The sequence below is a fragment of the Ranitomeya imitator genome, chromosome 3, assembly GCF_032444005.1.
Source record: "Ranitomeya imitator isolate aRanImi1 chromosome 3, aRanImi1.pri, whole genome shotgun sequence".
NCBI classification, from domain to species: Eukaryota; Metazoa; Chordata; class Amphibia; order Anura; family Dendrobatidae; genus Ranitomeya; species Ranitomeya imitator.
In genome coordinates this window covers 255,075,102-255,088,983 of record NC_091284.1, presented here as the reverse complement: position 1 = coordinate 255,088,983, position 13,882 = coordinate 255,075,102, and the positions used below count along the sequence as shown (strand labels likewise).

Sequence of the window (13,882 nt, the reverse complement as noted above, 5' to 3'; positions counted from 1 at the left end):
ATTGACATACTGATAGGGAATATAGATTGTGAGCCCCATCGGGGACAGCTATGATAATGTGTGCAACCTGTAAAGCGCTGCGGAATATGTTGGCGCTATATAAATAAGGAGATTATTATTATAATTATTGACAGCGCGGCAGCCAACCAGTGAGCTCAGTAGCTCTGCCAGTGTAGACTGCATGCCGCTCCTTCAGAGCCACGCCAATGTTACCGCAACCTTGCCTGTATAGGTACATTCAAGGTTGTGTCCCTGCCTTGGATGCAGGCAAAGGCACTGAGTCGGCATATTTCCCTGCACATCACAGTTGATCTGATCAGCTGTCATGTGCCCCTAACAGCCACGGCTGGAATCAGAGATCCACCTGTGGCTGTTAAACAGTTAAATGCCGCTGTCAATCACTGACAGTGGCATTTAACATGTGCCATCCAGAAGCGCGTCACAAGTACTGCCCATCAGAGCTCTGATCACGTGATCGCAGGGCACCGATGGATTGTCATAACAGCTGGGGATCTGCAGAAGACCGCTGTCCCTGTCATTGTGAATCTTCTAAGAACGCCTGCCCCTGGTCTGCATTCATAGGAGATTGTGATTTCTGCTACACATAGAAGTGCTTAAGCACAGGCGATCGGATCATCGCAGCTTCAGGTCTTCTCAGGAGACTATTGAAGCCAGTATAAAAAAAAAAAAACAACAACTAAAAAATCAAGTTCAAAATTACTCCCTTTTTGCCCCATCTAATATATAAAGCTGAATGTGTGTGTGTGTGTGTGTGTGTCCGGGATTGGCATCTGCACCGTCGCAGCTACAACCACAAAATGTTGCACAGTCACACATCTGGACCCCAAGAGCGTCATAGGCTATGTTATGAGGTGAAATTTTAACCCCGCGCGTTCCAATTCACCAAACAATTTTGCCCCTATCTACATAATGGAGAAAAAGTGAAAGGAAAAGTATTGGAGTCAAATTGACAGCTGCCAGATGTGAACAAGGGGGACTTAAAGAGTGAGAGCGATGGCGCCAAAGAGTATATACCGTACAGTTGCTAAGGTGGGCCCCGACATGGGATACTCACCACACACGGGGATATGAACACACACAAAATGCGCCACACACTACCACGTGCTTGAACACATATACCACCACGGGGCCAATGTCAGGAGAGCTTTTATAGGTCTATGGGAAAGAGATCTCAATATTTCTTTCATAGACGACCAGATTGCTTCCATCTATACTAAATCACATGGACCCTCTCAGTGTGTAAAAATACAGGAAAATTCTTACAAGGTGCTATCTAGATGGTATTGCACCCCAACCCAATTACATCAATGGCACTCCTGCACCTCTGAACTGTGTTGGAGATGCGGCACTGATTTAGGTTCCTACCTACACATCTGGTGGTCATGCTCAAAAATCACTCCCTTTTGGCAGATGATTTCGGACATAATCTTCGCGGTGTTAGGCCAAACATCTCTCTTGCAACCTCAATTTACCCTGCTAAACCAGACTTTGTGGCCTGAAAATCCCTCGGCCTCAAGACTGGCCTGCAACATAATTGCAGCCAGGAAATACCTGATCCCCACTTTCTGGAAATCTACCTTCATCCCTACTAAAAAACAAGTATTAGATAAAATTGATCTACTATATCACACTGCTGATTTAGTAGCTAATACACAAGAATCTCTCACTTCTTTCTGGACTATCTGGGAACAGTGGATCCTATTCCGTCCAGTCCCGATTTCCTATCAATAATATCAGACGTTTCATGATCACAAAAATCCATACATCCGGCTACTTCCCTCTCCTTGTTATCTTCTTCCGAGGTTTTCTCCTCCATCGGATCTCCTCTCCCCTTCACCTCTTCCTCTCCCTCTTCTGTTTCCTCTCCCTTCTTTCCTTCTCTACCCCCTTGCTCCCTTTCTGCTCAACTCTACAGTTCTTGTATTCCAATGTTATCAATTCAATTGAGTTTTCATTGATTCCTCTAGATTTACTACACCTAGGTATGTTACCACTCCTTTACTGAGGATTGTTCCTGAAACCCTACTCAGAATGTCTTAATCATCATTACTCTAAATACTGTTAGAACTCACATTGTTATCCTCATATCTGTGTCAATGTCTTTGAATTTTCTACTGTTTTTCATTTCCTGTTCAAGTGTTATTCTTTTTCTTTAATAAAAAGAAAGTTGAAAGAAATAAAGAACACATATACCACCCTCAGCATACATTTCACCACACATACACCAACCTCGCCACATAAAAGTCGAAACACAAAAGTCGCCGCTCAAAACTCGCCACGCGCAAAACACACCATGTGCAAAACTAGGCTCACGCAAAACTCGCCACACGTGCAAAACTCACCTCATGGAAAACTCGCCACACGTGGAAAAATTGCCACATGCACAAAGTTGCAACACATGCAAAAGTTGCCTCACACAAAACTTGCACATACTCAAAACTCGCCACACGCAAAACTCACCATGCGCAAAACTTGCTGCACACAACTTGCTACACTAACCTGTCACATGCAACTCGACACTAAAAGTTGCTACACGCATGTCGCCACACAAAACTCAACACACAACTTGACACATGAAACTCGCCCTAAAACACACACAAGTCTGGTATTATCCTTCAAAAATAAAAATCTGATTAATAAGCAGACAAATTACAAGAGCAACAACTGTACCATATAAGAAATACGGCAGCTGTCAGTCACATGACCTGTCTATTATGTGTATGTGTGAGCTAATATATACTGCCAGGGGGGAGGGCTTCCTGTTGGCTAGGGATTTATCAGGCTGCCAATTTAGCTTACAAATACTGAGGTAAAAATACTGACCAAATAACGTGTGAACGAGGTCTAATACAGGAGGAGATGACACACAGATATATACTATATACAGGAGGAGATGACACCCAGGTATATACTATATACAGGGGAGATAACACACACAGGTATATACTATATACAGGAGATGACATACAGGTATATACTATATACAGGAGGAGATGACACACACATATATACTATATACAGGAGCAGATGACACACAGGTATATACTATATACAGGAGCAGATGGCACACAGGTATATACTATATACAGGGGAGATGGCACACACAGGTATATACTATATACAGGAGGAGATGACACACAGGTATATACTATATACAGGAGCAGATCACACACAGGTATATACTGTATACAGGAGGAGATGACTTACAGGTATATACTATATACAGGAGGATATGACACACGTATATACTATATACAGGAGGAGATGACATACAGGTATATACTATATAAAAGAGATGACGACACATAGGTATATAGAGGAGATGACATACAGCAGGTATATATTATATACAGGGGAGATGACATACAGGTATATACTATATATAGGAGGAGATGACATACAGGTATATAGTATATACAGAAGAGATGACATACAGGTATATACTATATACAGGAGGAGATGACACATAGGTATATACAATATACAGGAGGAGATGACCTACAGCAGGTATATACTATTTACAGGGGAGATGGCATACATGTATATACTATATACAGGAGATGACATACAGGTGTATACTATATATAAGGGAAATGACAAACATGTATATACTGAGGGGAAAATGAGAGGTGTGAGGTGAAAATGAGGGGTGTGAGGTGAAAATGAAAAGGTGCGAGTGCAAAATGAGAGGAGTGAGGGAAAATAGTGGAGTGATCGGAAAATGTACAATAACAGACGATCAAAAGATCATATTTACCCCAAAATGGTGCCAATAAAATGTCAGCTCTGTCTGCTAAAAATAAGCCCTCAGCCAGTCCCAGATAAAGAAAAATGGAGACACTCTGGGTCTCGGAAAATGGTGACATCAGCAAATTTTTTTCTTACAAATTTGAAATTTTGTTCACCACTTAAATTAAAAAGTACCTATACATGTTTGGTATCTGCAAACTCATAATGGCCTGGAGAATCATAAACGCAGGTCAGTTTTACCTTACAATGAACAAAAAAAGAAATACAAAAAATTGTCAAATTGCACTTTTTTTGTAATTTCAAAACACTTGGAATTTTTTTCCCGTTTTCGAGTACACTATATGAAAAAACACAAAATTCGAGCTTGATTTAAGTTGGTATACATGCAGCACATAAAACGCATGTTCAGTTTGGCCATAAAGCATACAAAACCTACAAGAAGCAAAATAAACATAAACCCTGCTGTAACTAAATAAGTAAAAAGCAAAAGTGCATTTAAATAACACAAGGTTCTTAGTAACACTGTTTTTGATCAAAAATAGCATAAAAGCCATCCCACCGTCGACAAGGTGACTGATCGGGACGGTCCTATGCTGTCAACTCTGACTCATGGTAAGGTTTTTAATATTAGACAGCATAGGACTGTCCCGATCAGGGTCACCTTGTCGACGGTGGGATAGCTTTGATGCTATTTTTGATCAAAAACAGTGTTACTAAGAACCCTGTGTTATTTAAATGCACTTTTGCTTTTTACTTATTTAGTTACAGCAGGGTTTATGTTCATTTTGCTTCTTGTAGGTTTTGTATGCTTTATGGCCAAAGTGAACATGCATTCCAGGCTCTGGGGTGGATGATGCCTCGAAGAGAACTCAGCCTCCGGAGCTTGTTTTACATGAAAGGAATTTACCGGCGTGATGTGTAACGGTTAACAGCGTGAAATATAATGGTTATCACTGTTCCCAGTATGATGTGTAACGGTTACCACTGTTACCAGGGTGATGTGTAATGGGTACCAGTGTGATGTGTAATGGCAGCTCACTGTTCTCCTGATTTCACTGCAGAGCTGTGTTTGATTATAACTGACACATGTGCAGGTTCCTCTCAGTTCCAGCTTCCAGATCATATGCAGACAGGGCTGTAATGTTCCAATACAGCAGAGCTGAGAGAGAAGCAAAAAATGTATTTGCAAGAAGTTCATTTCTCCTGTTCTGTGTTAGTTACTTGTCTCACACTGGTAACTCCCCCTTTTATATAGAACAAGCTCTGGAGGCAGATTTATCTTCTAAGCACCTCCGCCCCAGAGCCTGAAAGAGGTCATTTATATAAAGTGATAAAAGATGATTTCTCAGCCACAAGGCATCTGATAGGAGACACACAGGGAAGTCTTTTTGTCAGCAGTCAATAGCCTGTATGCCCATATTAATAGTTTATAATAATAATAATCTTTCTTTATATAGCGCCAACATATTCCGCAGCACTTTACAGTTTAACAGTTTCAAACACAACAGTCATAAGTAATAACGTTAACCACACAATAATTAAAGCAAAATAAAATGACCCTGCTCGTGAGAGATTACAATCTACAATGAGGTGGGGGAGATACAAAGTACAGGTGTGTATTTACAATGATGAATTTACAATGCTGGTCCAGCCATCTTCAGGGGGTGGGGGATAGATGGAAGTAGTGAGTGGGCTACACACACACAAACATAAAATGACTTTAATTAGTGAGCGTGATAGGCCGCTCAGAACAAATGTGTTTTGAGGAAGCGCCTAAAATTATGCAAACTGTGGAAGGTCCTAATATTGGGGTAGAGCATTCCAGGAGATTGGCGCAGCACGGGAGAAGTCTTGAGTCAGGAGTGGGAGGTATGGATTTGTGCAGAGTTTAGTCAAAATTTTTTTGCAGAGCACAGCGGTTGGCTAGGCCGATAGACCGAAATGACGAAGGAGATGTAAGGGAATGCCGAACTGTGGAGAGCTGTGGGTGAGAACAAGTACTTTGAATTGGATTCTATAATGAATGGGCAGCCAGTGTAACGACTGGCGAAGAGCGGACACGTCTGAATACCGATTAGCTAGATGGACAACCCTGGTTGATGCATTAAGGATAGACTGGAGAGGGGAAAGTCGAGCAAGAGGGAGGCCAATTAATAGAGCATTACAGTAATCCAGGCGGGAGTGGGTCAAGGTGACAGTGAGGGTTTTTGTTGTTTCCATGGTGAGAAAAGGACAGATTCTAGAGATGTCCTTTAGGTGTAAGCGGCACGAGCGGGCAAGAGATTGTATATGGGAGGTGAAGGAGAGATCGGAGTCAAACAGAACACCCAGACAGCGCACCTGCTCCCGGGGTGTTATTATGGTGCCACCCACAGAGAGGGAACTCTCAGATATAGTTTATATAGATCAAATGTGATTACAAATTCCCTTTAAATATGAACAGCACATGGATGCCATCCGTGTGCTGTATGTGTTTTTCATGGACCCATAGACTTTTATTGGTCCTTGTCAACCATGGTGCTGAAAAAAACAACAACATGTCTCTGAATGTTTTGCATGGACACACGGTCTGTGAAAAAGATGGACATGTGAACAGAACCATAGATTACAATGTGTACATGTTGTATCTGTGAAAAAAAATGGACACTATATATACGTGCAACATGGACGTCTGAATGAGGCCCCATAGCAGAAATTCTAATTCCCCCCAAAATAAATTAATAATCAGAGGCATCACAGAAGAGCATATCTTTTCAGCCCTTAGAAATTAATCTATTTGTAATTTTGCCTGAAGAAGGAGCCCCTGTGCTCTGAAAGCTTGCAAACTTATTATTTTCTGGTTAGCCAATAAAGGTATCACTCCTAGAATATTTCTGTCATCATTGGGCAGATAAGTATTCACATCAGCCCTTAGAAAGTACGGTAATTTTTCTCCTATGGAAGCCCCTTCGATGCCCTTTCGTTGTCCCCATAAAGTATGATACCAACAGTAGTGTTCCCCTAAAACACAGCATCACACCCCCACGGTTAATTCTTTAACAGTATCCTCCCACACACAATATATGGGAACACTACTATACCCCCCTTCCCCAACAAAGTATAGTGACACCAACACAGCATGATGTCCCAAATGTGATCACCACACAGCCTCCATACAGTATAATGGCCACTACACCGTTCCACTTATGATAGCCCCAACTTAACCATCCACAATGTATAATAGCCCTCACTTTCCCTCCAAAGGGTAAAATGGTTCCTACACAGCATGATGGGTCCAACAAAAACCTTCACATTAAATAATTGCTTGCATCCAGTATAATGGTCCCTACATAGCCCTCCAAACAGTATAATGGCCCAACATATCCTTGCAAACAGTATAATGCCCCCCATGTCGTCACATAGACAGTATGATGGCCCCTACGTAGCCCTGAAAATCGTATACCTGCCCCCACATAGTCCTGCAAACAGTGTAATGGCCTCCTACATGGAGTATAAAGGCCCACACATATACCTGCAAACAGTATAATGCCCCCCCCTGCATAAAGCTGCAAACAGTATACCGGCCCCTTAACATACACCTACAAACAGTATTACGGTCCCTTCACACAGACCTGCAAACAATATAACAGCCCCCATATAGTCCTGCAAACAGTATACTGGACACCACATAGTCCACCATATAGTATAACGGTCTCCACATAGCATACCAAATAGTAGAATGACCCTGGAAATAGTATAATTCCCTCACATAACTCTCAATAAAGTACTATGGGCCCCACATATTCCTCCATACAGTATTATGGGCCCCACATATTCCTCTATACAGTATTATGGGCCCCACATATTCCTCCATACAGTATTATGGGCCCCACATATTCCTCTATACAGTATTATGGGCCCCATATATTCCTCCATACAGTATTATGGGTGCCATATAGTCCTACATTAATTATTATAGGGCCTATATAGTCCTCTATACATTAAGTTTCATGTAGTCGTCCATACATTATAAGTCCCATGTATTCCTCCATACAGTACTATGGGCAAACACATTAAAAATAAATACTCACTTCTCCCTGTTCCCCGCTGCTCCGGTCTCTGCAGTTCATCTTCTAACCCTGTGCACTGCTCAGCATAGTCGGCGCGCTGTAGTGACATCATCACGCCCTCTGCGCTAAGACGTTACAGAGTCCAGACGCAGGGGGGGGTGATCGGAGAGGGAGTGTCAGCACTGGCACCAGGCCCCTCGACTCATGGGCTCCATAGTAGCCGCGTGGTCTGCCGCCATTGGCGGTATGTCAATGAATGAGTCCTAAGACAGCCTTTCCACTCACACAGTCACAGTACATGAGCTCTTACAAACAAACCCATATTCTGCTCCAGATGTTGGAAGGCAGTTTCCCTTCTCTGAAATGCATAATGCAAAGAGGGATTTTGAGTAATAAATCTATATTACATGATGTCGGACACAACAATTTGGCATTTGTTTAAAGCAACTTTAAAGAATATTCATGTGTAATAGATTTTCTGGAAATGTTTTATATAGGAATCGGAAGTATTCTAATTCCAACATCAATATGTATATATTCACACATGCACGTTTTGATCAGGCAATATCTTGTTTTTTTATGCATTTTCTAAAGTCAAAACCTGAATGACACATGTGAATATACTCTAAGACAGGGGTCTTAAACACGGCCGGGCACAGGGTCGAATGGCCATCTGGCAAATGCTAGAAGGGTCTGTCTGGTCATGGGTCACCTTGTCTGCTATGTTGTTAACAGAATCAGTGTTCTCAAGACACCCATACTGTTAAGAGCTGTGATGAAGCACAAAGTCGCTGACTCCGCCACTTATCCCAGCAGGCCTCTGGTATCACTGGAAATATTGGTCTTGTAGTAAATCTTGCTTTCCTCCACCCAGGATAATATTAGTAACTTATCCCATCTGGTGCTTGGGGACAGTGATAACATGGGCCTGTGTGATTTCAAATACCAGGGAACGCATATTTTGAATTTGGGGGGGCCGCATTTTTTGAAGGACAAAGTGACATTTTTAGTGATACCATTTTTTTCAAACATTTTTGAATTTTTTTAATTTTTTTTTAGAGCTTGTGTTGTTATGGATGTGATGATAACAAACGTACACTCATATTGTTGTTATGTCCCCATCCAGGTCCCCATATTGTAGTTCTGTCCCCATATCCAGGTCCTCATATTGTAGTTATGCCCCCATCCAGGTCCCCATATTGTAGTCATGCCCCCATCTAGGTCCTCATAATGTAGTTATGTCCCTAGGGCTTAGAGTTGGAAATAGAAAAAAAAAGTGTAGCAACGAATGTGGTCAATTCTCTACTAATATCCCCCATTCTGAGGAATATATATTTCATACGTCCCCAATCCAGGTATACATGGCCCCTTCATCCCCATCCTGGTATGCATGGCCCCCCTCATCCCCATCCTGGTATGCATGGCCCCCATCATTCACCATCCTGGTATGCATGGCCCCCTCATCGACCATCCTGGTATGCATGGCCCCCTCTTCCCTCAACCTGGTATGCATGGACCCCTCATCCCATCATGGCATGTGTGGCCCCCCTCATTCCCATCCTGGTATGCATGGCCCTTCCCCTCATTCATATCCTGGTATGCATGGTCCCCTCATCCCCCATCCTGGTATGCATGGCTCCCTCATCCCTTACCTGGTATGCATAGCCCTTCCCTCATCCGTATCCTTGTACGCATGGCCCCTCATCTCCATCCTGGTATGCATGGCCCCCATCAGAAAAACATAAAAAAATAAACCATTATACTTACCTTCCCTGCGCTCCCTCGCATTTTGTTCTGATGCCAGCAGCTGATTTATGCTTGTAAGCAGCGCATGGCAGTGAAGTCATGCGCTGCCTACAAGCAGAGGAAAGCTGCCGGAATACTCACTGCTCTCCACACCGGGACTATAGGAGTGGAGAGCAGTGAATATTCATTGATCTTTAATAGCGGGCACACTAGCCAGCTTCCTGCGGCCAGGCGATCACTTGTGCCCACTACTTAAGGGAATGAATATTCACTGCTCTCCAACTCCTATATTCCTGGCATGGAGAGCAGTGAATATTCATTCTTTTTAGTAGCAGCCACACGTGATCACCCAGCCACAGGAACCGGTGGATGTGCTTACTGTGCTCTCCACTCCCATGGGTGTGTAAAGTGTGAATATTAATTTTGCTTTAGCAGTGGGCCCAGGGGTTAGCTGTTGCAGTCAGCTACTGCCTCCTGTGACCCCCAGCTCTGCTGCAGCCGTTCCCCCATCTCAGTTGGAACATCATTTCAATTGAATGTGCGTCTAAGTACGCACATTCAGCTGAAATAAAATGCTGTTTTCAGCGTCACTGTGAACTGGGCAGGGATGCCAAGGGGTTTACAGTGCCTGCGGGCTGCATGAACCAACCTCAGGGGCCGCATGCGGCCCATGAGCCGTGTTTGAGACCCCTGCTCTAAGACATGTGCAAGGCCTCTGCATGGTGTGAACAGACTCCAAAGCTGGGTTCATATGTAAGTGGTAGTCTGCAGCATAGCCAATCCATTGCAGCAACACTGTGTATTTTATCACAAATTGTTTAAATTTTGATATGTGATTATTGGCCATGTGGTTTTCACAGTTTAAAAAAAAAAAAAGTTTTGTAGCTCAAAGGTTATCGCAAAAAGAAGGTAATTTGCAGGACACGGCATACATGTTGGGTATGGGAGAGTAAGAAACCACAATATTGTAAACTAACCTTTGCTTCGGAGTCCAGATTAGCCGGATCAGCGGGTGTGCTCAATTCCACAGTCCTTGTTTCTACTGAAACAACCCCTACAGGTATGCCTCCCAGTCTACAGTATGAAAAGAAAACAAGATTAGACTGGAAAGTCACTGATCAGGAGAGCAGAGAAAATGCACAATAATGGGCTATAAGCTTAAGGTCTCAGTGTTTTCAGACCATGTCATTCCTGGCTACTACATTTTAGGAGCTGGCTCCTAGAACTGGGGAAGATCTGTCTTATCTAGTCACATATCTATTTTCGTATCTTCCTAGCTATCTTATCTATCGTTGTTGGTAAAAAAAAACCCATAATACACAGCATTTAAGAGACAGCACTATATCAACACTGCTCCAGTTTTCTACACCCTATTTGAATTCCTTTTCACTTTACACAAAGCCATTTCCTTCTTACAGTTATTTCCATCCCTACTTCTCAGATGAAGCAAGCAGACTACTTTGATTGCTCCGCTGAGAAGGGAATGCGAAGCAGGGAATGATAGAGAAATAAAAAGTGCTTTCATATTTCCTTGTGCACAGACCATACATTTAGAAAGAAGATGATGCTCATATAGAGATGTATGCAGAGAGTGTAAAACACCAGTGACTCATGAGAAGCAGAGGCTGCGAAGCGAAAGAATTCCCTCATGCACCTTTCTGAATAATAGTCTATTTGTTATTCGTTTGGAGTTACTTACATTTTTATTGTACTTTTTTCCTATTTAAATGTTAGTAATGAATTTAATGGAAATGGATGGTTTGAGTGATAGGAAGACCTGTGCATATAAACATTCATATACACAAACGAACAGATTATATATATACAGTATATATATATGTATATATATATATATATATATATATATATATATATATATATATATACACACACACATACACAGTACAGATGAAAAGTTTGGACACACCTTCTCATTTAAAGATATTTCTGTATTTTCATGACTATGAAAATTGTACATTCACACTGAAGGCATCAAAACTATGAATTAACACATATGGAATAGGAATTGCCGTACATGCTTAACAAAAAAGTGTGAAACAACTGAAAATAGGTCTTATATTCTAGGTTCTTCAAAGTAGCCACCTTTTGCTTTGATGACTGCTTTGCACACTCTTGGCATTCTCTTGATGAGCTTCAAGAGGTAGTCACTGGGAATGGTCTTCCAACAATCTTGAAGGAGTTCCCAGAGATGCTTAGCACTTGTTGGCCCTTTTGCCTTCACTCGGCGGTCCAGCTCACCCCAAACCATCTCGATTGGGTTCAGGTCTGGTGACTGTGGAGGCCAGGTCATCTGGCATAGCACCCCACCACTCTCCTTCTTGGTCAAATAGTCCTTACACAGCCTGGAGGTGTGTTTGGGGTCATTGTACTGTTGAAAAATAAATGATGGTCCAACTAAACGCAAACCGGATGGAATAGCATGCCGCTGCAAGATGCTGTGGTAGCCATGCTGGTTCAGTATGCCTTCAACTTTGAATAAATCCCCAACAGTGTCACCAGCAAATCACTCCCACACCATCACACGTCCTCCTCCATGCTTCACGGTGGGAACCAGGCATGTAGAGTCCATCCGTTCACCTTTTCTGCGTCGCACAAAGACACGGTGGTTTGAACCAAAGATCTCAAATTTGGACTCATCAGACCAAAGCACAATTTCCACTAGTCTAATGTCCATTCCTTGTGTTCTTTAGTCCAAACAAGCCTCTTCTGCTTGTTGCCTGTCCTTAGCAGTGGTTTAGTAGCAGCTATTTTACCATGAAGGCCTGCTACACAAAGTCTCCTCTTAACAGTTGTTGTAGAGATGTGTCTGCTGCTAGAACTCTGTGTGGCATTGACCTGGTCTCTAATCTGAGCTACAGCCAACCTGCGATTTCTGAGGCTGGTGACTCGGATAAACTTATCCTCAGAAGCAGAGGTGACTCTTGGTCTTCCTTTTCTGGGGCGGTCCTCATGTGAGCCAGTTTCTTTATAGCGCTTGATGGTTTTTGCCACTGCACTTAGGGACACTTTCAAAGTTTTCCCAATTTTTCAGACTGACTGACCTTCATTTCTTAAAGTAATGATGGCCACTCGTTTTTCTTTACTTAGCTGCTTTTTTCTTGCCATAATACAAATTCTAACAGTCTATTCAGTAGGAATATCAGCTGTGTATCCACCAGACTATTGCACAACACAACAACAGAACTGATGGTCCTAACCCGATTTATAAGGCAAGAAATCCCACTTACTATGCCAAGAGTGTGGCTACTTTGAAGAACATAGAATATAAGACATATTTTCAGTTGTTTCACACTTTTTTGTTAAGTATATAATTCCACGCGTGTTAATACATAGTTTTGATGCCTTCAGTGTGAATGTACAATTTTCATAGTCATGAAAATACAGAAAAATCTTTAAATGAGAAGGTGTGTCCAAACTTTTGCGCTGTACTGTACTTTATACTTACCTTGTAATGCCTTCACATCCTGTTCTGTCCAGATGTGTCTGGATCCCAGAATTCCAAGCGGCGGAAGTTTACTGGCTGTCATATTGGGACATCCAAGTGATGGGTGTCTCAATATGGAAACTGCTGGTGGTACCAGCCTCTTGCGTGGTACCACCAGGAAAACACGTCGCACCACACACACACACCGTATACGGCGTACACACCACACACACTGTATACGCCGTATGCAGCCTCTTGTGCGGTACCATCAGTAGAACACCGTCGCGAACACGCTGCCGCCGGGATCAGCCAAATGATTCTCTGAACGCCGCCATCTTTGTACAGGAGGAGCGCATGCGCAGTTTTAATATGACTGCCGCTATCTATCTGCACAAAGATGGTGGCGATCTGATTTACTGCTCCTGCGCGAATTCCATGCGCAGAGGGGTGAGAGAGACAGAGCACAGGGGGGAGACTGCTCAAACGAGACTGCACATGAGGGGAGAACACAGCACAGGAATGAGATAGACCGCAGACAAGGGGATAGCACATGGGGTAGACAGGTCAAAGAAGAGTGCAAAGGACAGGAGAAGTCAGCACATGGGTAAAGAGAGAGTGAATAGGTGAGTGAGCACATGGGGGGGGGGTGAGATTCTCAACGCTGCAAAGCCTGCCCCCATCGTAACATTACCACCCTCCTGATGTGATAGCATCGGGCCTCCATCTAGTATATACATATTTACATATACGAGGGGCGATCCAAAAGTAATGATAATCAATACTAAACACAATGAATATAGTCAAAAAATAAATTTATTTTTCTACATAGTCTCCTAACAAGTCTATACATTTAGTCCATCTCTTTTCTAAA

General features: G+C 42.7%; 1 protein-coding gene across 2 annotated transcripts in view; it reads right to left on the bottom strand.

The window, feature by feature from the left end:
• Positions 1–13,882, bottom strand: part of ACACA (acetyl-CoA carboxylase alpha) — a 575,142-nt gene that overhangs the window by 89,799 nt on the left and 471,461 nt on the right. For both annotated transcript variants that reach the window (XM_069756397.1, XM_069756396.1), the window contains exon 49: positions 10,544–10,640. In XM_069756397.1, the coding sequence (XP_069612498.1) occupies positions 10,544–10,640 (97 nt within the window). The remainder of the gene's footprint in view (positions 1–10,543; positions 10,641–13,882) is intronic.